General features: G+C 38.6%; 1 protein-coding gene across 1 annotated transcript; it reads right to left on the bottom strand.

Annotated features, from left to right (window-relative positions):
- Nucleotides 1-11,137: 11,137 nt before the first annotated feature.
- LOC147516308 (uncharacterized) lies at nt 11,138-14,156 on the bottom strand. The gene is made up of 5 exons (XM_086593211.1): nt 13,403-14,156; nt 12,771-13,351; nt 12,313-12,662; nt 12,136-12,211; nt 11,138-11,203 (listed from the first exon to the last, which is right to left on the bottom strand). Exons 1-5 carry the CDS (start codon nt 14,154-14,156, stop codon nt 11,138-11,140), a joined length of 1,827 nt encoding a protein of 608 aa, XP_086449337.1.
- Between the last annotated feature and the right edge of the window lie 10,134 nt (nt 14,157-24,290).

Below are 24,290 nucleotides of genomic sequence, written 5' to 3' on the forward strand. Positions count from 1 at the left end.
TGATGTCCTTCCTGTTCGTTTAAGACTCATTAATAATTGCATCACTGATGGAAGGTTATACAATTTGCCAATTTCATCTGAAGTTGCAACTTTGATAGTAGGAGATGATTTAGAAATTACTGATCACAGGGACATAATTGTTGAGACTCAAGGAGGTGCTCTATAGAGAATAAACGAGTTATATCCTAAATTTATGGCAATGCAATACCCTATATTATTCCCACGTGGAGAAGATGGTTATAGAGCTGAGATTTTGCTAAGAGGAGTTGATATAATCAATGTGCAAAATAGTCAAAAGAGGTGTACCGTTACCATGAGACAATTTTATGCTTCCCGTTTGCAAAGAAGAATTAGAGAAAGTTTAACATTGTGGATAGGTGGTCGTCTTCGTCTAACTTACATTGTTGATGGTTATACATGTATTCAACATTCTAGGTTACAATGGTATCTTTCAAATCAAGCTACCATTAGATCTGATCTGTACAACCATTTAATGGATGCAATTGTTGTAGGTATTATAAATATCATATTTCAGATAACATTTATCTTTTGTATCTATATAATAGAAAATTTAAATATGATAAACTCGAGAAATATTTACCTTTTACAAGAGATTCATCGGCATCATCGATTGGAAAGTGTTTGATCCTTCCATCATCATTTACAGGAGGACCTAGATATATGGTGCAGACTTATCAAGATGCTATTGCCATATGTAGATGGGCAGGGCCCCTTGATCTTTTCATAACTGTAACTTGCAATCCACATTGGGAAGAAATAAAGAGTTTTTTAAAGTATGACCCTGGATTAAAATCAGAGGACGTACCAGATGTTGGATGTCGGGATTTCAAAATAAAGTTGGACTGCATAATGAAAAGACTCCGTTATGGGAATCATTTTGGTAGAGTCATTGCAGGTACATACTATTTAAAATTACCTTTTTATTTTACATATATAAATCTAAGTAAGGAAGAATTGGTAACAGTATGCAACTGATTTTGCTAAGGTCAGTAGCTCATACTAATTTTTATTAAATATATTTAATAAAGGGTGTGTATGACTATGATGGCTAAGAATGTCATACTTAACCATTAGCTAGCCATTTTGAATATTTACCTATTACCATAAAAAAAAAAAAAAAAAAAATATATATATATATATATATATATATATATATATATATATATATATATATATATATATATATCAAAATTGCACATGTCTTAATAGGTACATAGTAATATTAGTTCCATATTGGCATGTGGGTGCATGGATCCGTCTTACCTATACATTATCATCTGGACTTTGGTCTTAAGTTGGAGATTGAATGTTTGCCGAGTATTTTGAGGAAGTTGGCGAGTGTTTGATGCATTCTATAATTCTATTGAAGAAGATTAATAACAAGGTTTTAAATTCAACAAAACAGGCAAAAGTGCAAAACGCACCAGTTAGTGATTAACATATATCACAGTGTTGATTTGACCAAAGAATCTCCCAGTAAATAATAACGCGATACCAATTTCACAGCATATCTTAAATTGGAAACAACACTTGAGCCATAACTTGGACACACCACTAACCCCTATATTAGGATTATTAAGAATGGGGTTTGCAGGATGAAAATTGAAGAGCCAACTCCCTAATTAATTTTGCCTCTTTTAGTTTTCTTAACAAACTAAATTATTTTGCCTGACAACGAAAGTGCATATTGAAGCATAATAATTAGAAGGTATCCTGCATAAGAACATATTCCCACTCTAAAAATGTCTGCATAAGCTTACCATTACAATTAAAAGGTAGAGTGTTAGTTTCATTCAATCTGTACCAGTTCACACAAAACTCATATTCATCAATTCTATAGGACTGCAATGCAGCATCAAGCTACTTAGTTTAAGCCCCCCAATAACTAACCCTACTTAGTCAATGGCACAATGCTACCGTTTAAATGAAATTTCCACAGATCCTACTGAAAAATAATATGTTTCTAACTTTCTAATGACACATTTAAATAGTAGGGTTAGTTAGTGTTTACACCCCCTAGATGAGCCAATTAGGATTTCCCCCCAAATACACACAAAAAAAATATTTTACCATCTAAAATAACACCTCCAGAAGAAATTGAAGATTGTTTGCACTGAAATTACATATTATATACACTGAAATCTCTTAACGTATACAAGAATGTACCACTAACTTGCTAAAAACTTTTTAAAGCAATTTAACTTTATTGATAGCTGCTTCCACATATTTATCCTCTTATTATACTTAAAACTTTAGTCCTAATCCCTTATATTCCATTTTCCCTGGTGAAGGTGGGAACCAAACCCAAGAACTTGGCCCCAACCTCCCAAGTCTTGACCAGTAGATCACTGGACACCTTCATCAATCATATCAACAATCTCAAAAGCAAAGATTATGAATGTGTCTCTCTCAACAGTGGATTTCCAAGTATAGGATAAAAGTTAATCTACAATTTATTAAGTCTCAAACGAGAATATCCTCAAACCTGAAGGAAAATAGGAAGTAATGGTTGAAGACATTTAGGAAGGCATAATCCAGGTATAAGTACTGGTCCTCCCTATAATGGAACAAAAGAAGAAAACAAGTTAATTGAAAGCCAAGTTAAACTTTGACAACAGAAAGTTATACCTGACAGTTAAACTAAAGGACAAAAAATACTAACTTTTTTTTCCCTCCGCTCCTTATCTCTAGACGTAGATATAGCATCACGAACTAACATAATGTATGATGGAAGAACTTCCTTTGGAACTAAGTCAAGAACCCTTGACAAAACTTCCCAAGCGAACAGCTAATAACCGGGACAGATTGAAGATACAGTACAAAAACCAACTCCAAACAGAAGCTGCTATTGCATTTCATGAGAGTAACATTTACATAAACTTAACGCAACAGTATCTGGATCGGAATCACTTAATAATAAAGAGATAAAAAATGGGGGATAAGATAACTAAAGGTTTTTTACTCAAAACATCGTCAAAAACATTTCTCCAAAATGTGTACACGTGCTATCTTCTCTTACAGATGCAAAACAAGTGGTGATAATCGTAACACTTGGTAATAACCGTAATAACATACAAATAAAATTTGACTAAGGCCTAGAGCCCAAAATAAAAAATGACCATCCCGTTAAAGTTAAATATAAATTGAATAACATAAAAGCCCAATTAAAAGTAACATACCCACATGATAGGTTTAAAAAATAGCAGGCCCGACCACAGGTCGGGATGCATGGCTAGTTTTTATTAGATTATCTGTTTGTTCCATCTGTACAATTCTTGCATGTGCGCTCCAAGTCAATTTTGCTATTAAGTGCATCCACTTCTCTAGTTCTTTATGTCCATTTCTCACTCTACTACTCTACTCTTGTTCAATATTTCGATACACTTCGTTGGTCCTATTTTACCCCACCTACTCTAGTATATATTTTAAATCCCTTCTACTATTTCTAGATTACATTTTTAACACCAAAATTTTCAAATCCCCAATTATGTCATTCACAATAATTCACGCATTTTTCTCAACATCCATTTCCATATCGTTTGTATTCACACCATACTATGTTATACATTTCGCTCATTTTTTTCTTATTGCATTTTTTCATTGATTTTCTTCTCTTCTTTGCCATATGAACTTCGTTCACATGTCAAAGAGGGGGCGGTATTTCGACCCCCACCTACGTGGCAAACGTCCATTAGTAGGGGTCTCTACTTTATTCGTTGAATCGACAGAGCTAAAGCCCAATTTGTAATACCATGGATTGATGTACAAGCCCATTAACTCATGCGTCTAGGGCTGAACCCTAGCCTCATGGCTTGCCACTTACATACATTAATTTATGACCACATTTGTTTATTATCAAAGAGATAATTATCAATTGAAAGTTATATTCAATTACAATTACTTGAGTTACAAGAAGTCTCTACTCTACTTATATAAATATCAAACTATTTTTCATAAAGAACTACGTTCTTGAGACTTGATCCCATCGATAATTTGGGTACGTAGGCAACTGAAAGGTACAGCCTTATCATTCACTCGATCACCATCGCTTTTTCACTACTTTTCTACATTCTTCATCTCTTTCGTCACCACTTAGTGTTTTGATCATATTTGGTTGAAACACCTTCCTTGCTTCCATTCCCCACTTTCATCGTTTAACTTGGTGATCTCATTTTTCCTTCTTCTATATAGGGTAGGGAAATGGAAATAATTTGTGTTCCTGACATAATATTTTACCCATAGTTGCCTTGATTTCTGTCTCCATAAACTAGCCTCCCTTTCCATCATCTCTTTTAGTTTCTCCCTCAACTCTATTCCTTTATTATATTTCCATTATGTAACAGGCCTACTAAGGATCCTTTCAAGTTGCTTTTTGATCCTCTTGAACTCCACATACACATTTCCAAACTTTTCTTTGTTCCAAGTTCTCAGACTTTCCTTAGTAATTTGCAGCCTTCTGTGTACATTACTTCCCCATATAGACCCCCACCTACGTGGCAAACGTCCATTAGTAGGGGTCTCTACTTTATTCGTTGAATCGACAGAGCTAAAGCCCAATTTGTAATACCATGGATTGATGTACAAGCCCATTAACTCATGCGTCTAGGGCTGAACCCTAGCCTCATGGCTTGCCACTTACATACATTAATTTATGACCACATTTGTTTATTATCAAAGAGATAATTATCAATTGAAAGTTATATTCAATTACAATTACTTGAGTTACAAGAAGTCTCTACTCTACTTATATAAATACCAAACTATTTTTCATAAAGAACTACGTTCTTGAGACTTGATCCCATCGATAATTTGGGTACGTAGGCAACTGAAAGGTACAGCCTTATCATTCACTCGATCACCATCGCTTTTTCACTACTTTTCTACATTCTTCATCTCTTTCGTCACCACTTAGTGTTTTGATCATATTTGGTTGAAACACCTTCCTTGCTTCCATTCCCCACTTTCATCGTTTAACTTGGTGATCTCATTTTTCCTTCTTCTATATAGGGTAGGGAAATGGAAATAATTTGTGTTCCTGACATAATATTTTACCCATAGTTGCCTTGATTTCTGTCTCCATAAACTAGCCTCCCTTTCCATCATCTCTTTTAGTTTCTCCCTCAACTCTATTCCTTTATTATATTTCCATTATGTAACAGGCCTACTAAGGATCCTTTCAAGTTGCTTTTTGATCCTCTTGAACTCCACATACACATTTCCAAACTTTTCTTTGTTCCAAGTTCTCAGACTTTCCTTAGTAATTTGCAGCCTTCTGTGTACATTACTTCCCCATATAGCATGTTTTGAGTGTCAAGCCTCCTTGATGGTATCCTTACATGTACTATCCCTCAACCACATCTTACAGAATCTAAAGGGTTTATCAACCTGGGCCTCTAGGGAGGAGAGAGTGATAAAGAGGGCAAGGTGATCAGAAGCCACATTTGGAACATTTTTAACTGAAGCTTCAGGGAAAGTTTGGTACCAACTGGGATTTGCAAGGGCTTTATCCAGCCTTTCGAGAATGTGGGCTTTGTAAAGCTTTATCCAGCCTTTCGAGAATGTGGGCTTTGAAGAATCTGTTTTCTATTGTGCCATATAAAGAAAAACCTAAGATAACATACAAGGTTTACTTTGTAGGTCTATAAGGGATGAAGCATGTTGCTTGACAAGGATGTACAAAATAATTTCCACCCATTTGTAAATTAGCAAAAAAACGTCTTCTTTTTGGAGGAAAAAAAAACTAAACTAAACTAAACTTAGCTCTACAATCTAAAACTATTCTCAAAGACATGTCTAAAGCACTAGAGGAATCCACAACAATTGCTGTATATACAAAAAGAAGTGCAAATAACATCGCACAAGCTAGCTTCTTTTGCTATAACTTTATTACTTATTGTATCACCTGTATGGACTAATGTAACTCCAATATAGCTGAAACAAAGCCTGGAGCAAGACAAGGAAAATGTTGTTAGAATATTTGTTACCTTAGTTAGGATTAGCAAGTATCTTGTAATCTTAGTAAGAGTATTATCTTCTCCTAGATATGTAGATCTAGGAGATCTTATGTATTCTTGTATATATACCTACTATTTTATATCAATAAAATTATCAGAAATATTCAGTAAAACATCTTTGACATGGTATCAAGAGCCAACTCCGATTTCCTTTTCATTACCCCATTACTATAGGAATCGGAGCTTTTTTTTGGTGTTTTGATTTTTTTTTCTGATCATATAATACAATCTGTTACACTATATCATATTGTATTTGTTACCCTCTTCTTCTTTATCGTTCTTGTCTATTGATCTAGTTCATTGTTTACGTTATATATCATAATGACAGACTTACCTACCAATAATGATTCCGTTGTTGTGCATTCCAATAACAATTCCGCTGTCATGTCTTCTAACTCGAAGAGTCACTTAGTCACTGCTGCCGGATTTGTTGCCCAGTCAGGTATATCTAACTCTGCTCTTATTGCTTTTACTAGAAATAGTGATTGGATGATTGACACGGGTGCTACTAATCATATGACTTGCGATCGCTAAAAATTTAACCATTTCTCCTCTAGTTGTTCCAAATCAGTCATTACTAATGTTAATGGTGTGTCATCTCCAGTTGTTGGTGTTGGCACTGTACCTCTGTCCCCTTCTTTATCTATCCATGATGTTTTATTTGTTCCATCAATAAATTGTAACCTTCTCTCTGTTAGCCAATTAACCAAATCTCATAATTGTGTTGCCATGTTCTTTCCTACTCACTGTATTTTTCAGAACACCCTTACCAAGGAGAGGATTGGCAGTGGTAAACAAAGTGGAGGATTGTACTATCTGGAGGATGGTTTTCAACGGTCCAATCAAGAGTCCAAGCTCATGTTATGAGTGATGATAAGGTTAATAAAAATAAATGCGAGATTTGGCTTTGACATAGACGACTAGGACATCCCTCATTTGGTTATCTTAGGAGATTATTTCCATCTTTATTTAATGGTTGTAGTCTTTCTGATTTTGCTTGTGAAACCTATGTAATGGCGAAAAGCCATCGTACTATTTTCTCTTCGAGTGATAATAGAGCTGATGTTCCCTTTTCTTTAGTTCATTCAGATGTTTGGGGTCCTGCCCTACGTCCTACACATAACGGGATGAAATGGTTTATTACTTTTGTCGATGACTGCACTCGAATGACCTAGGTATGTTTTTTGAAACATAAAAGTGATGTTTGTATAGTTTTTCCCCTTTTCGATCAGATGGTGCTCACATAGTTTGGAATCTTTGTAAAGGTTGTTCGCTCTGATAATAGGGGTGAGTATTTCAAAAAGGAATTGACTGGCTTTATGTATTCGGCTGGTATTCTACATCAAACCTCTTGCTCTTATTCCCCTTAGCAAAATGGGGTTACAGAACGAAAAAACATACATCTTTTAGAGGTCACTTGGTCTTTATTAATTGGTGGTCATGTCCCATCTTACTTATGGGGCGAAGCATTGACCTCTGCTGTTTACTTGATGAATCGTACACCTTCTAGTGTTGCCCAATTTCCAAGACCCTTAGATGTGCTTTCTGATCACTGTACGCTTCCGCCCATTGTTTATTTAGCACCCTATATCTTCGGGTGTGTGGTGTATGTTCACTTACATACACAACAACGCACCAAACTTAATCCACGTGCGTCGAAGTGTGTCTTTGTTGGGTATGGCTCAACTCAGAAGGGTTATAAGTGTTATCATCCATCTTCTAAAAAAAATTTGTCTCAATGGATGTCATTTTCCATGAACACGACCTTCTTTATACGGAGATCACTGATTCTTCACTTTAGGGGGAGAATAGAAATGAAATACAGAATCATGATGATATAATGGTCTTTGATTTATCGAGACCACAATCACCTAGTGATAAAAAATCAATAGAAAAAGTCGATGGAACCTCCACTGAGTGCTCAAGTGAAGGATGTGAAGATCAAGTCCATGATAGTACATTACCTCCTACAACGGATCCACTAATCCAATCTTCTCCAGAAGACCCATTAGAGGTATCGCCCGACTCTAATATTGTTGATTCAATACTCATAATGTTGGTGATTCTAATATTCATGATGCTAATCTACCTAGTCTTAATTCTGAACTAGTTCAATATCATCTTCCACCTCAATCTAACCGTGGCCAACCACCAATTCAATATGAACCTGATCCTAAAGCTAAAGTGAAATATCCCATAAGCAACCATGTGTCATCTCACAAGTTGTCCAAGTCATACGCATCTTATGTATTCCAGTTATCATTTGTCTCTATTCCTAGTAAAATGCAGGAAGCTTTAGCAGATTCTAGATGGACCAAAGCTATGGCAAAAGAAATGGCAGCATTGAAAAAGAATGCCACTTGGGAACTTGTAATCTTACCAAAGGGAAAGAAGACAGTGGGGTGTAGATGGGTATTTACAGTCAAGCTCAAAGTAGATGGGGCTATTGAGAGATACAAAGCTCAGCTGGTTGCAAAAGGGTATACACAATCTTATGGTGTTGACTATCAAGAAACTTTTGCACCAGTTGCTAAACTCAATACTATGAGAGTACTTTTGTCATTAGTAGCTAATAAAGATTAGCCTCTTCTTCAGTTTGATGTTAAAAATGTTTTCTTGCATGGAGATCTTACTGAAGAAGTATATATGGATCCTCCCCCAGGTGTACCAGAATACTTAGATACAACAATGGTCTGTAATCTAAAGAAGACATTGTATGGGTTAAAATGGTCCCCAAGAGCTTGGTTTGGCAGGTTCACCAAGTCTATGAAGAAGTTCGGCTACAAACAAAGCAACTCGGATCACACTTTGTTTTTAAAAGATAGAAGAGGTAAAATCACTGCTTTGATTATCTATGTTGATGATATGGTGGTGACAGGTGATGATCATGAGGAGATTTCTAGCTTATAACAGTATTTGGCTTCTGAATTTGAAATGAAACAGCTCGGAGACCTTAAATATTTCCTAAGGATTGAGGTAGCCCGATCAAAGAATGGTATTTTCTTATCCCAGCGGAAATACATTCTTGATTTATTATCTGAGACGGGAATACTCGGATGTAAGCCAGTTGATACTCCCATTGAGCAGAACCACAAGTTGTTTATGTGTTTGAATGCAACTCCAACCGATAAGGGGAGATATCAGAAGCTTGTAGGGAAACTGATCTATTTATTGCATACCAGGCCATATATTGCGTATGCAGTTAGTGTCGTGAGTCAATTCATGCATGGCCCACGTAAACCTCATATGGATGCTGTAGAGCGCATATTGAGATATTTGAAATCTGCTCCGGGTAAAGGTTTATTGTTCTCGAAACATGATCACCTAAAAGTAGAAGGCTACACTGATGCAGATCGGGCAGGTTCAATCGACAACAGAAGGTCTATCTTAGGATACTTCACTTTTGTAGGTGAAAACCTTGTGACTTGGAGGAGTAAAAAACAGCCAGTAGTATCAAGATCAAGTGTTGAAGCTGAATATAGATGTATGGCATATGGGGTATGTGAGTTGCTGTGGTTGAGAAACTTGTTGACGGACTTGGGTGTTAAACCAAAAGTGGAAATGAATCTATCACAAATTGTGACAATACATTAACTATAAAGATAGCTCATAATCATGTTCAACATGATCGAACGAAGCATGTGGAGATTGATAGACATTTTATCAAAGAGAAACTTGAAGCTGGAATTATTACTTTTCCATTTGTAAAGTCTGAAGACCAACTAGCAGATGTCCTTACTAAAGCAGTGGCTGGCAAGGTGTTTATTGACTCTCTTGTCAAGTTGGGCATGTGTGATATTAATGTAATAATAAGTGTGTTAGCTCACAAACAATCAAAAGAATTGCTCTTTAACCAAGAAACGATGAAATAACTTTATAAAATCAATGAATAGTCTTATCACAACCCTCCTAAGCCTTTAAATAGGCGTCCTAACCCTAAACTAAACAAGCGGTGACTTTCCAAAACCAATCCTACCAAAATAAGCAAAACAATAACTTTATTCGTGTAAAGCCCACGATAAGGCCCAGAACGCGACCCGTGCTTATGGCAAGACAAAAAACCGAGCGCCAATTCGCTTGGATTTGATCAAAGCAAACCGAAAGGCTACCAAGGCCATACTCCTCGAGCCAATATTCATACGCTGATCTAACCTCTATCATATTCATCAAGGTATTCTTCCGTAAGCATTTGTACTACATCATTCCCCCCTGGTTGGAAGGAATTCGTCCTCGAATTTAAAGCATCCTCATTATCAGACGAATCACCACAAAATGGAATGAGATGTCAAACATTGAAAACATCCAAAGTCCGGATATGACTAGGCAAATAAAGGCGATATGCATTCGCGTTAATCTTTTCAATCACCTCCACAGGACCAATCTTGCGATGTTTCAACTTATTATAGTCACCAACGGAAAAACGGTCTTTAGTAAGGACAGCCCAGTCAAAATCACCCACCTCAAAATGAACATCACGACGGTGGCGATCAACAGTATCCTTGTACTTTGCATTGGACTCTAATAACTTCTGATGAACAATAGCATCAGTATCCTGAAGGTGCTGAGCAATCTCAGAAGCAGTAGCATGAATAGGCTGTAACCCAGGAATAGGCGTTAGATCAGCTGCAACGCGAGGATTAAACCCATAGAGAACCTAGAAAGGGCTATACCCCGAACTCCGATTAACCGAACGGTTAAAGGAAAATTCGGCTTGGGGCAAGATGAGAATCCCACTGCTTGATCTTAGTAACCACCAAAGAACATAACAGATTACCCAAGGACCGGTTAACAACTTCAGTCTGGCCATCCGTCTGTGGATGATAGGTAGTACTAAATTTCAACTCAGTGTGCATCATTTTCCATAAACAACGCCAAAAATGACTAAGGAAACGAGTATCCCAATCAGAAATAATAGACGTAGGAAAACCATGTAACCAGTAAACATCGTGAAAGAATAACTGGGCAACACTGACAACATCGGTAGTTTTCTTGCACGCAATGAAATGCGCCATCTTAGATAACCGATCTACCACCACAAAAATAGAGTCGTGACCCTGTTGAGTACAAGGAAGAGCAAGAACAAAATCTATACTGATATCACATCATGGACGACTCAGAACAGGTAAAGGCATATATAACCCTGCATTAGTAGCATGGCCCTTTGAGACCTGGCAAATATGACAACGAGAAACAAATTTATGAACATATATGCTAAGACCTGGCCAAAAATAAGACTCATAGATGAGCCGTAGTGTCTTGTCATGCCCAAAGTGGCCCTCATTATGCAATTCAGTGATGAGGCGAAGACGAAGGTTGCAGTCAAGAACACAGAGACGCTTACCCTTAAACAAAAACCCCTTTTGTAGAGAAAACTCAGATAACTAGCCCTCCTGTATAGCAGTCAGAACGAGTGAAAAATAGGGATCACAAGTGTACATCTCGGGAAAAGAGTCAAACCCAAAAACCAAAGTACGCAAGGACACCAACAACAAAGAACGCCTGCTAAGAGCATCTGCCACACGATTTTGAACCCCATATTTGTGGCGCAAGACAATGGTAAAATCTTGCAAATAATTAGACCAGCGCAGTTGTCGGGACTGACGTTATCTTGGTTACCAATATGCTTGAGTGTTTCATGGTCAGTATAAAGGAGAAATTCGGAGTGAATCAAATAATGACGCCAATGTTTAAGTGTCTGAACGACGACATAAAATTCTAACTCATATGCACTGTAGTTCTGTTTCGCACTTGAGAGTTTTTCACTAAAATAAGTGACAGGGTGAGTATGCTGACTAAGAACAGCCCCAATACCAACCTTAGAAGCATCAGTATACACTTCAAAGGGAGATGAAAATCCGCGGTTTAAGAATTGGTGCGAAATAAGCTTAGTCTTGAGAAACCGAAAACTCTTCACCGCCTCGAGACCAAAGAAACTTACTACCACACAAACAGTCAGTAATAGGAGCAGTGATAGTACTAAAATGAGGAACAAAGCGGCGATAAAAAGAAGCAAACCTATGAAAACTACGGGCTTCAGTTAATGTCGACGGGCTAGGCCAGGAGCGAACCGCCTCGACCTTAGACATATCCACAAAGATACCTTTTGCCGAAACCACATATCCCAGACACATAACTGAGTCAGTACAGAAAATGCATTTGGCAACAGCAACAAATAGCTGAGCTTGGGTAAGACAGACAACACCGCCTGGAGATCCTGGAGATGAGACGCGGTATCCTTGTTGTAAATTAAGATGTCATCGAGTAAACCACCACACACTTGCCCATAAATGGCTTCAACACCTGGTTCATGACTCGCATGAAAGTACTGGGTTCATTAGAGAGGCCGAATGGCATGACCAACCACTCATATAGGCCCTCCTTTGTTTTAAAGGTGGTCTTCCACTCATCACCAATTCGGATGCGAATCTGATAATAACCAGATTTTAAGGCAAGCTTGGTAAAGACAACAACACCATGTAACTGATCTAGAAGATCATCTAACCGGGGAATAGGAAATCTGTATTTGGTAGTGATCTTATTAATAGCCCGACTGTCAACACACATACACCAAGATCCATCCTTCTTGGGAACTAATAAAGCAGGAACCGCACATGGGCTTAAACTTTCCTAAATAAATCATTTATTAAGCAAATCAGTAACCTGTCGCTGTAACTTAGCATGTTCTTTCGGACTCATCCGATAATGTGGACGATTTGGGATTTTAGAACCAAGAACCAAATCGATTTGGTGTTGTATATCCCTCATAGGAGGCAAACCAGCCGATAACTCATCCGAAAAAAGGTCCGCGAACTCGTGTAACAATCCCTGCACACATGATGACACTGCAATCTTCGGCGTGTTAGGTTCACACATTAAAATAAACACGTGACTAGCACCAAGCATTTCGGTCTGAAAACTGTGCAAAGCCAAACAAGAAGACTTTGGCTCGACTGAGGCTGTGGGCACAGGCTCTCGAGTAGGTACTAACACAATTTTAACACCCTCAAATTGAAAACTATGAGTATTCTTCCAACCATCATGAGCAACCCGCCGATCAAATTGCCAGGGGCGACCCAATAACAAATGGCAAGCATCCATAGTAACAACATCACACCACACCTTATCAACATACTTAGAACCAATAGAAAAAGAAACCAAACAACGTTTAGTCACTGTTACCTTTGTGCCTTTCTTCAGCCAAGAGAGAGAATAAGGCGCCGGATGTTTCTCAGTGGCCAAGTTAAGCTTACGAACAGCTTCAGAAGATATGACATTCTCACAGCTACTTGAATCAATAACTAGCTTATAGACCTTCCCTAGAATGGTACAAGTCTACTGGAAAATATGATTGCGGAGCCAACCATCACCTTCAGTCTCTTTAGGAGTAAAACACAGTCGGCGCACCACCAAAAGTTCACCCCTGTCACCAGTGACTATTTCTTCCGGACTGTCATCTGAACCCACATCAAAGATGGGAGCCCCCAGAAAACCACCCACGAGATCCTCATCAATATCCTCATTCTCGGCAAACAAAATCTTACCAGGAGCAGGCGGTTTGGAACATCGGTTAGCATAGTGACCCATCTCACCACAATGAAAACACTTAACTGCATTAGCGCCATGACCTATAGCTTTAGGACCCTGCGGCCTAGTGATAGGAACATTAGGAGTACGGGGAACAGGACCACTACTCATGCGGTTTCGTTGTTTTTCTAGAATTAAGGCACATTGATGAGCCTCAAAGATCGAAAAAACATCAAGCAGGTTTAAGGAATCCTGCAAGTTAGAACAGAAACCCCCAATATAACGGGCCACTAACTGATTATCAAACTCTATCAAATCTACACGAGACAATAACTGATAAAAATCTTTGGTATAGTCATCCACAAATTTTGCACCTTGACGCAAGTTCTGAAAGCGTTGATATAGTTCACACGTATAATTGAATGGTAAAAAATTGGCACGGAGATATTTTTTAAGTTTTTCCCAATCAATGATTTTAGATTTACCTCTTCGGTGACGAATCGCTTTCAACTGTTGCCACCAAGCCATAGCACGACCACAAAAATGAGTTGCCACAAGCGCCACTTGTTTGTCGTCTGGCACCTCTTTGAACTCCATAACCTCCTCCACAGTCCCGAGCTAATCAATCAGATCGCCTAGTTGTAAGCTGCCATGAAACTCAGGCAAATCAATTTTCAAACCCGATTCCCAGCGTCTGTTCTCCCTGTGTTGCGGAACACAGGAAAAATTATCATCCTCCTCCAAAACGGCAAAGGGGTTGTTATCCTCTGTCTCCAAATCGTCCTCCACATGTTGTGGTGAATGGTCTTGTGGTTGGTTGGATTGCCGATTAAAGGCCTCGACCTGGCGGGTTAACGCTGCTACCTGCCTTGAAAGTTCGGTCATGCAGTCACGAGCATACACATCATCTAGAAAAGCTTCTCTCTGAGGTCTACCACGTCCTCTTGTTACTTGACGAGGCATATTTAGGTCGTAGCTGAATCTGATACCAACTAATGTAATACTAAGTGCGTTAACTCACAAACAATCAAAAGAATCGCTCTTTAACCAAGAAACGATGAAATAACTTTATAAAATCAATGAATAGTCTTATCACAACCCTCTTAAGCCTTTAAATAGGCGTCCTAACCCTAAACTAAACAAGCGGTGACTTTCCAAAACCAATCCTACCAAAATAAGAAAAACATTAACTTTATTCATGTAAAGCCCACCATAAGGCCTGGAGCGCGACCCGCGCTTATGGCAAAACAAAACTGAGCGTGACCTGCGCTATCTCTACTATAACATTCACTCGCCTTGAGCGCAACCCGCGTTTGGATCAAGGCAAACTGAGCGCGCCCTGCGCTCGTACTCCTTAGAGCCAATATTCATACGTTGACGACCTTATCATATTCATCAAGGTATTCTTCCGCAAGCATCTGTACTGCATCAGATATCCACGCACTAACTTGAGGGAGGGTGTTGGAATATTTGTTACCTTACCGCTCGTACTCCTCAGAGCCAATATTCATACGTTGACAACCCTATCATATTCATCAAGGTATTTTTCCGCAAGCATCTGTACTTCATCAGATATCCACGTACTAACTTGAGGGAGGGTGTTGGAATATTTGTTACCTTAGTTAGGATTAGCAAATATCTTGTAATCTTAATAAGAGTATTATCTTCTCCTAGATATGTAGATCTAGGAGATCTTCTTTATTCTTGTATACCTACTGTTTTATATCAATAAAATTATCAAAAATATTCAATAAAACATCTTTGACAAATGTAATATCTTGTTGATATAAATAATTAAAACAATGACTACTAAAAAAAATAAGCAAACTTCCAGAGTTTTTCTTTTTTGGTAAAATCTAATTATTAAACAAGTCTGTTTGTATATACACCCAAGTACCCAACATGTTAGAAAGTAAAAAAGTTACAAAGGAAAGAAGGGGGTAAACTTCAGAGTTACTGGCTGAATATTGACCAGACGTACCTAAATCAGTAAATCCGTATAACAAATTGAGGTTTCAGGCTTAAGTTAATGTCTATAGTCCAAATACCGAAATTTCACAAGACTTCATTTCCTTTATTGCGGCATTTCCTTTATTGGCTATTTGGCTTATCAACGGATGTCATAACTTTAAGGGTTATTTAGGGATTGGTCCTACTTATTTAGGGGTATTTAGGGATAGGTCCTAAAATTATCGATTATTAGGTTTTAGTCCTACTTTTATCGATTGACCTTGAGTCAACTCAGTTGACCGTGGTCAACCCATTTTATAATAATATAATTTTTGTTTTTTATAAAAATGGTCAAACTACCCTTTCTTTCTTCTCAAACTTTTCTTCTTCTTCTCAATTGACCCATTAATTAATCAATGATTCTTGAACCCACCAGCAAACAAAGCAGCCAAAAGATTTTGTCAACAACCAAATCGTGTCCACATAACCATCTTTAATAACAAATTGAATGAGAATTTTGCTTCACTTTGAGTATCGGTATTGAAAATATATCCATAAAACCAAAGTCATCTCAGTATCGGTTATCTGTATCAATGCAATTTCACTTGCAACACAATCTTTATATCAACATTCACTCTTAAATGGTCCAGGTATTATTGTAAGGATTCAACTATTTCTTGTTTTGTCTTTAGTTGAATTTCGATATCCAACATCCTATCCACGTCTAAAAACGATGGCTACTACCGAAAAATGAGGTCTTGATGAAGTATCTGGGAGTTCGGTATCGCAATTTGGTTTTTGGTGAATCGGTATCGAAATTGGATTATGGTTTTGAGAGTTTGAGGTGAAGATTAGGAGGAATGAAAAATGGGTTGTTGTTGTTTCTAATCGTTATTGATTGATATCGATATCGGTTCTAAGTTATTGACCCCAACAACTTCAAATCCGACACCTCCGTCTGTAATTGAAAAGCTTGGTATCGGTATCGAAATTGAAATTGGATTATTTTCTTCGTCCATTTTGTATCAAATCTCAACCGAAGCTCTGTATCGACAATAAATCATAACCCTCCATATCTGTTCTTCATATTGGTTGCGAAAATTGTGATGAAAAAATAATCATCTCCACATCGGTTATCCATATTTGATTCTCCTAAGTTAAATGGTTTTGGGTGTTGAAGTTGGGTTGCTGTTTTTGTTCTCTTTTGGATTGGATTGCTAAAATTTGATTCTGACTCATCGTATACCGCAAGTAGTCTTCTATGTCTTTGTTGTTGTCGCACTTCGATTTGGGTTGGATTGGATTGATGTTTTCATTTTCATTTCACTCTTTGAATTTGATGTTTGAAGGTTTATCATTGATTAATTAATGGGTCAATTGAGAAGAAGAAAGAAAGGGTAGTTTGGCCATTTTCATAAAAAACAAAAATTATATTATTGTAAAATGGGTTGATTACGGTCAACTGAGTTGACTCAAGGTCAATCGATAAAAGTAGGACTAAAGCCTAATAATCAATAATTTTAGGACCTATCCCTAAATACCCCTAAATAAGTAGGACCAATCCCTAAATAACCCTAACTTTAAGCTATGGGCAATCCCTGCACTCAAATCCCACACTATAAAACCCAAAACAGAGTGGTGCAGGATTGCAGCTAGGTATTCGATTAGGTCTTTTCTTCTATGGACCATATTGAAAAATATGGCGGCGACAACATATCATGGACAACATATTGTTTCTCTTCTCGTTCACTATTTTATTCCAAAAATACAATTCAACTGCAACAGCTACTGTGTTGCAAGATATTGTCCTATTCCAGTGTGTTTTCTTTGTAAAAAATGATGATTTATTTGGAATACTATCAGTCTGAATCAGAGAAACAACTTGACCAATTGTTACTCTTATATAGGTGTGGGTGAATTTGTGTTCTCAAATGTGTTGTAATTATCTGCTGTTATGTCTAGTATTCTATTGAAGTGATACTATATGGATAATAAACTTTGAACATGGAGTATATGTATTGCATATAGGCATTGACAGTCTTTGCAAGGAAAACATTTGTCCTTGTCGAGGAAAGAATCCATGAGTTTATCTAAGAAAATGTTGGTTCACTCTTTTTCACATGTAGTTTTTGTGGATGCTTTTTGGGATTAATGGAAACAAAGGATGTTGTTTCAGATACAAAGAGAAAGCATTCCATATATTAAAAGTAATGTCCCAAAGTGTAGAAATATATATTTGTTGTCACATACACCTCTTTGATTCATTGCCTATGCATTTTCAAATCAATAGAAGGAAACAAAAAGATTGGTCTAGAATTGAGGGTTGTAAAATTTTACTATTCACAAAAAAGAAATGTTCAATGAAGGCGCCTGAACTATTCAAGATGATGCTTATGAGGGTTGAGAGCCTATTGAGTCATGTAAAATGGGTTGATGGAGGATTATTGTTTGCAAGGTCGAATACAAGTCCCAGAAAAAGGTTTTGGAGGTCAGGATACCAGCATTGCTAAGTATTACATTTTCAGCAATGTCAGTCGTGTTTATTCATTATTGCAAGGCTAGTCGAGTGGATGAAACACTAACATTTTTACAAGTATGTGATGCAAGATTTGCAGCCAAATTTACTATTTATAGCGGTCAAGGTATATCTTGCAAAGCTGGAAAGTTTCAACTGCATAAGGGCTTCAAAAACATGGTAGCTCATGCAGGAAGCCATTATTTACATATGCATGCCGTTTTCCTGAAGCAAGGAGTTGTTCCTTTCTTCACTGGGATGGAAAACAATGAATTCATGGCAATAGTTTAAGTTACTACATCCTCAGTTTATTTGGGCTGCCCGTAGATGTATCTCTTCACCCGTGCATACTCATCTCAGATTGCACCAGTAACCTGGAAAACAATGGTTCTGCAAAGGGTATTGCCATTGCTCTGCTGCTACCTTTGAAGGCGCAGAACTGGGAGTGGTTCAACCTATGAATGGAAGCATCTTCTGCTGCTGCAATAAATGTCAAGAATGGGTTTGCCGTCCATTTGGAGGGAAGCCATTTTGCTGCACCATGATTACAGAATTGTAGATCCCGGATGTTTGGTATTACAGATTTCACCAATTAGCAGTTTAGCACTGTATGGCAGAGTGTGAAAATAAGCTGGTCTCCTTAGCTTTCTTAAATTTTGACTTGTAATAGTCGTTTTCTATATTATGCTGATAAAAATGCAAAAAGGAAGGGAAAGCAAAGAATCTTGAATTCCTATACCAAGCTTCATTACTTTTATGACCCTTCATTTCTCTATGTTTTTTGTTTTAAATGTTCATGTTTCCTTATTATGTTCTTATTTCTTCCATTTTTTAGCGGGTTGAAGTTTGCAGGCATAATAGAAGAAGAAATGTAAGAGCTAAATAGGAATGCCTTCAAATGTAAATGAGGAGCTACACTGGTACTTAAGAACAGAGTTTCCTCAAAATCAGTCTGGACTTTTTAACTTTGCTGCTCAAGTGTAAATTGTAGTAATTATTTCAACTAAGATTGATCATAGTAGTGTTGCTCCGTAGGATTGATCATAGCGTATCAGTTGAGAATGGTGTCTTTACCAAAGAAAAATAATAATGAATAGTGAACCTAACAGCTACTGCTCAAGTCAGAATTTAGGAGTCAGAGCAGCAATGAGCAGTACGCTGTTAAGGTACAAGATTTCGTATGCCAGGCAATAGAAGAGACCAAGCCGTCTTACTTCATCACTTTAACCATCATGTGGTTGATTATATTGGCCGGGTGATGGTTTAAAAAATGGTCAGTACTCATTAGTCGCCTTTGTAGAGACTGACTGGAGTCGTAAAAAACCAATAGGAAACGGAAAGGACGTACGTAACAGAATGAATATGGAATTCCTAGCTAACTGAATTATACAATCAAAGCTGATAGGAGTTAATTGCAATTGGCAACCAGTCCGTGGCAACACGAGCGATACTAAAAGTTCAATCATTCTGTGTGGTAACTCACGATAAGGAAGTTCGGACCAACCCATGGTGTCCCATTTTAGAGGTGGACTGTGGAGTTCTGATTTTTCGACCAACCTTTTCTCTTGGTTTAATAAAATACTTCACTCGCAAGAAATGTACTTAACTCGCATAGTTCTTCAATGAAATGCTTTTAGGTTTGTATAAATATGTGAATTTTATACTCATACTTTTGGGTTTACTTAACAAATCTGTCTTCCATTTGTGCATACAAATATGCCTAACATTTGCCAATAACAAAAGAAGACTTGCAATCCAAGCTTCCAATATAGTCTCACTCTTTCTTTCCCAGACGCTGCTGATTTCCTACAGATGATGTTGTTGGCTTTTGTTTTAATTTTCTGAACTACTAATAAGTAGTAATAACAAGGTTTTTGCAGGTCTGTCAAGAGGTGGAGCTACGCTTGCTGAAGAATGTTTTGCTTTAAAGGACAATAGAGGTCATAAAGTCGTATTGAGTTGTCTCTCTCATTACTGGTGTCTGCGGATAGACCGTCACATTAATAGGGTTTGGAGTGGGGTTATTATTAGGTATTCATGTTCTACTGCTGCCTATTTGTTCGAGATTGACGGCTTGATGAGTTCTCAAAAATACGATAAATGTTAATGCTTGTGAAATGTGGGCACCCATGGTGGTAGTACGTGGTACAAATTAGACCAAGTCCACTAAAAAGACTCGAGAGGGACGTACAACAACCATCCATAGTCTTTACTCAAATTTTCTCAACTTGGCACCATTGATATACCCCTTTGTTTTGCAAACTCTTCAATCTTTATACTTGAAGTATATAACTCTTCTTTTTTAACATTCACCAAAAAAATCAAAACAATTTCATCAGCAGCTTCCGAGACCAAGGTGTATCACCATTCATGTTATACTGCTTATTTTGTTCAAACCTAACGTCTTGATCAGTTCTCATATTGTGGCAAGTGATAATTTTTCTATATATTTTTTATTATGTTAGTGAGTTGTATATATAGTTGAATTGGTCATTTAATTTCTGAACATAATAACACAGTATGAACGAAGCAGAAGGGTTAGAGTTGGCAGCAGTTCTGAATATCTCAGTGGTCACTCAGATTTCGGCTAGAATATCTAACTGGAAGAATAAGGACCTCAACAGAGCCGGGAGAGTGCAATTGGTGAAATCAGTCTTATCTTCTTTTCAAACCTACTGGGCTCAAATTTTCGTCCTTCCTAAGAATGTGATAGACAAGGTGGCAAAATTATGCAACAGGTTTATATGGGCTGGGCCAAGCATGGAAAAGAAGATGCACCATGCAAGTAGTGCGACTCTCAGACTAGATAAAGAACACGGAGGGATAGGCCTTGTTGACCCTAGAGTTTGGAATAAAGCAGCATATTGTGGACTGGTTTTTAAACTTGCACAGAGATCAGAGAGTCTATGGGTCAAATGGGCATGGCAACATCACATCAAGCAAAAACATTTTTGGACCATGAAAACTCCGAGGGACTGTTCATGGGTGTGGAGGGGCATAATGAAACATAGAGAGATATCATGGAAGTTCATCAGATACTGTATTGCGAATGGAAATGGTACCAGCTTCTGGCATGACCCATGGTGCTCAGGCCCTCTTATTCTCAACAGTCAAGCCAGAGCTCTCCTAGCAAATGTAGTCCCAGAAGATGCCAAGGTGTCAGAAGTGATAGCTGATGGGGGCTGGTCAAGGGTAATCACCGATCTTCAGGAGTGTGAGGTAAAGGAAAGGATTATGAACACGGAGATTAACGCCTACATCACGTAAGACCAGGTTACATGGACACCTAACAACTCGGGAGATTTCTACATCATCAAAGATACTCGTCCTAAAGAATGTGAGGAGTAAAGTCAAATGGTTCAAGATAGTATGGGGGAAGTACTCAGTCCCAAAGCACTCATTCACAGTTTGGCAATTGTTCTCCGGAGCTCTTCCAACACAGAATCGACTGGTGGCGAAGAAGATTATCAGTTCTACAAAGTGTTGTTTGTGTGGAAACCATGAGGAAAGTTCGGCCCATCTGTTTTTCGATTGTTCCTACTCTAAGCTAGTCTGGGAAGAGTTCAAGAAGGCGATGGGACTACCAGCCACTGTGAGAGAATCCCATGATGAATGGTATTACTTAATGCGATTAAGCAGAGCGAATACCATGGTGTCAGAAGTGATTAGAGCCTTTACATGTGCGGCGGTCAAAAGGCTATATGGACTGAGCGAAACTGGAGGTTGAAGAAAAATCGTTTTAAAGCAGCTGATGAGGTAAGCCAAAAGGTCCTTAATAGTATGAAGATCTACATGGGAAAAACGCTGGAATCTGTTCAGGAAGAAGTGGGAACTAAAGTGTTATTGGCAAAGTTGGGAATCGGGGTAAAAGTTATACACAAGGAGGAAAAGTGGGTGAAATGGGAAAAGCCGGAGGTGGATACAGTGGTCCTGAATACTGATGGGTCGGTGCAAGAGGGGGTGGCAGGCTATGGAGGAGTCTTGCGGGACAGCGATGGGGAAGTGATAATGGCGTACAGTGGCAGTTCTAAGAGACTATCGGTTATCTTTCAGGAGCTTCTCGCGGTTCTTAAAGGGCTGGAAGGCGCAATACAGCTGAGAATCAAACGGCTTCAAGTGCAATCGGATTCCATGCAGGGGGTCCAGATCTTAACTAAAAAAGGAAAACCACCGTGGTACTGTAGGAACTTGGTAGCACATATCCAAGCTGTGAGTATGGAGTTTGATCACTTGTCATTTGTCCATATCTTCCGGGAGGGTAACCAAGTAGCCGATTACCTATAAATCGAAGAGAGAAGTATGTAATGATTTTTTGCTCTTTATTCCCCCGATGGATCGAAAAATGCATGTATTGACCATGAGGGATAAAGAAGGTATTATGTACTTGAGATCCTGATATATAAAAAGTTTGGGGACTGAGCCCCTAGTTTTTTCAAAAAAAAAAAAAAAAAAAAAAAAGTTTGGCGACGTCTTGTTTCCAAACTTGCAATGAGGTGGTAGGGTACTTGCAGGATTTCCAGTATGGGGTCGGTGTCCCTGGAGGAGCAGAGGCGATTTTGCATGCTGTTAATCGCATGGTATATGCTAACGGTGACAGTACATCTCTTTCTATGTTGCTAGTAGATTTTCAGAATGCCTTTAATATGGTTGATCGGACTACTATGTTGAGAGAGGTTCACATTCGCTGCCCCGCTATTTCCCCTTGGGTCGAGTATTTGTATTGTCAGCCTGCAAGATTATACTTGGGGAATGATTACATATGGTCTGCTTCTGGGGTTCAACAAGGTGATCCTTTGGGTCCCCTTCTCTTTGCACTAGTGTTGCACCCTCCCGATTCTACGATCCAATCAAGTTGTCAATTATTGCTCCAAGCTTGGTATTTAGATGATGGGACTCTAGTTGGGGATACAGAACAAGTGGCGGCAGCTCTGCGTATCATTCAGGAAGAAGGGCCTTCTTATGGGTTGGTTCTTAATGTGGCCAAGACTGAGATATTTTGGCCATCATTGGATCCGCGTCGTTCCACTCCTGGTCTGTTTCCTTCGGATTTATCTTGTCCTCAGCAGGGGGTCAGGTTACTTGGAGGGGCAGTTAGCACTGATTCTTCTTTTGTCATGAGTCTTGCTCGTAAGCGTGTTGAAAAGGCTATGACTTCGATGGACCGTTTAGCTGCATTGGAGGATCCACAGTGTGAGTTAGCACTTTTACGAGCTTGTGCTGGGCTCTCCAAGTTGGTTTTTGCAGTTCGTACTTGTCCACCACTTTTTTTTAGAGAGGCAGCTAAGACCTTTGATCAGCACATTCGCATGGTTCTGCAGGGCATTATAGTTTCTGATGGTCCTGGCTTCGGTGATTTGCATGGCGTTAGCTTACGCCTTCCATTGCGCCTTGGTGGGTTAGGTATCTATTATTGCCTCGATGTCTCGCTTTTGCTTTTGTGGCCTCCGTTTTCAGACTTTAGAGCTTGAACCACATTCTTAGGAGTTGTGGTCCGGTGCCTATGGGTGAGATCCCATCGATGCTACTAGTGCATTCGTCTCTGTCTTTCTGATTTTGACCTTGATTCTCTAGCTGTGAATGCTACCGTCCCCTCAAAACCACAAAAGTTTTGGCGGAAGCTTTCTACCGTAAGATTGTTGCTAGTCTTGAGAGGGAGTTTGAGTTCTCTACTCGCGAAAAGCGATCATGGGATGCTTGCGGTCGGAACATGCAAAAGATTTTCTACTTGCTATTCGATGGAGGGACTTGGACAACGATGTCACAGGTGGAGTATCGTGCCATTCTCGGTACCGCCTTATGATTCCCTCTGTACTCGACGGCGGGTCTTTGCCCCTGTATGCAAAAAAGTAGATTAGATGCTTTTTGGGGACCATGCACGATTACATTGTAGACATTTCCCTGGTTTTAAATACCGACATGATCATGTTAGAGACATTTTGTGTGATGCATTTTGGAGGGCTGGGGTACAAGTGAAGAAAGAGGCTCCTGTTAACTTTCTCACTGATCCGAATGAGGGCAGATCGACACTTCGGCCTGCGGATGTCTTGATTTACAGTTGGTCCGAGGGAAAGCATGCATGTGTTGATGTAACTGGAGTCTCTCCGTTGGTAGGGTTAGGGAATGGTGACTTTGAGGTAGGAGAAGCTGCTAAGAGGGCAGCAACAGGAAAGATGGAGAAGCATGAGGAAGCTTGTAGGGCTAATCAGCATTGTTTTATTCCGTTCAGTTTCGACACTTTTGGGTTCTTGGAACAACAGTATGTTGAG

Source organism: Coptis chinensis, chromosome 2 (assembly GCF_015680905.1).
Source record: "Coptis chinensis isolate HL-2020 chromosome 2, ASM1568090v1, whole genome shotgun sequence".
Taxonomy (NCBI): Eukaryota; Viridiplantae; Streptophyta; class Magnoliopsida; order Ranunculales; family Ranunculaceae; genus Coptis; species Coptis chinensis.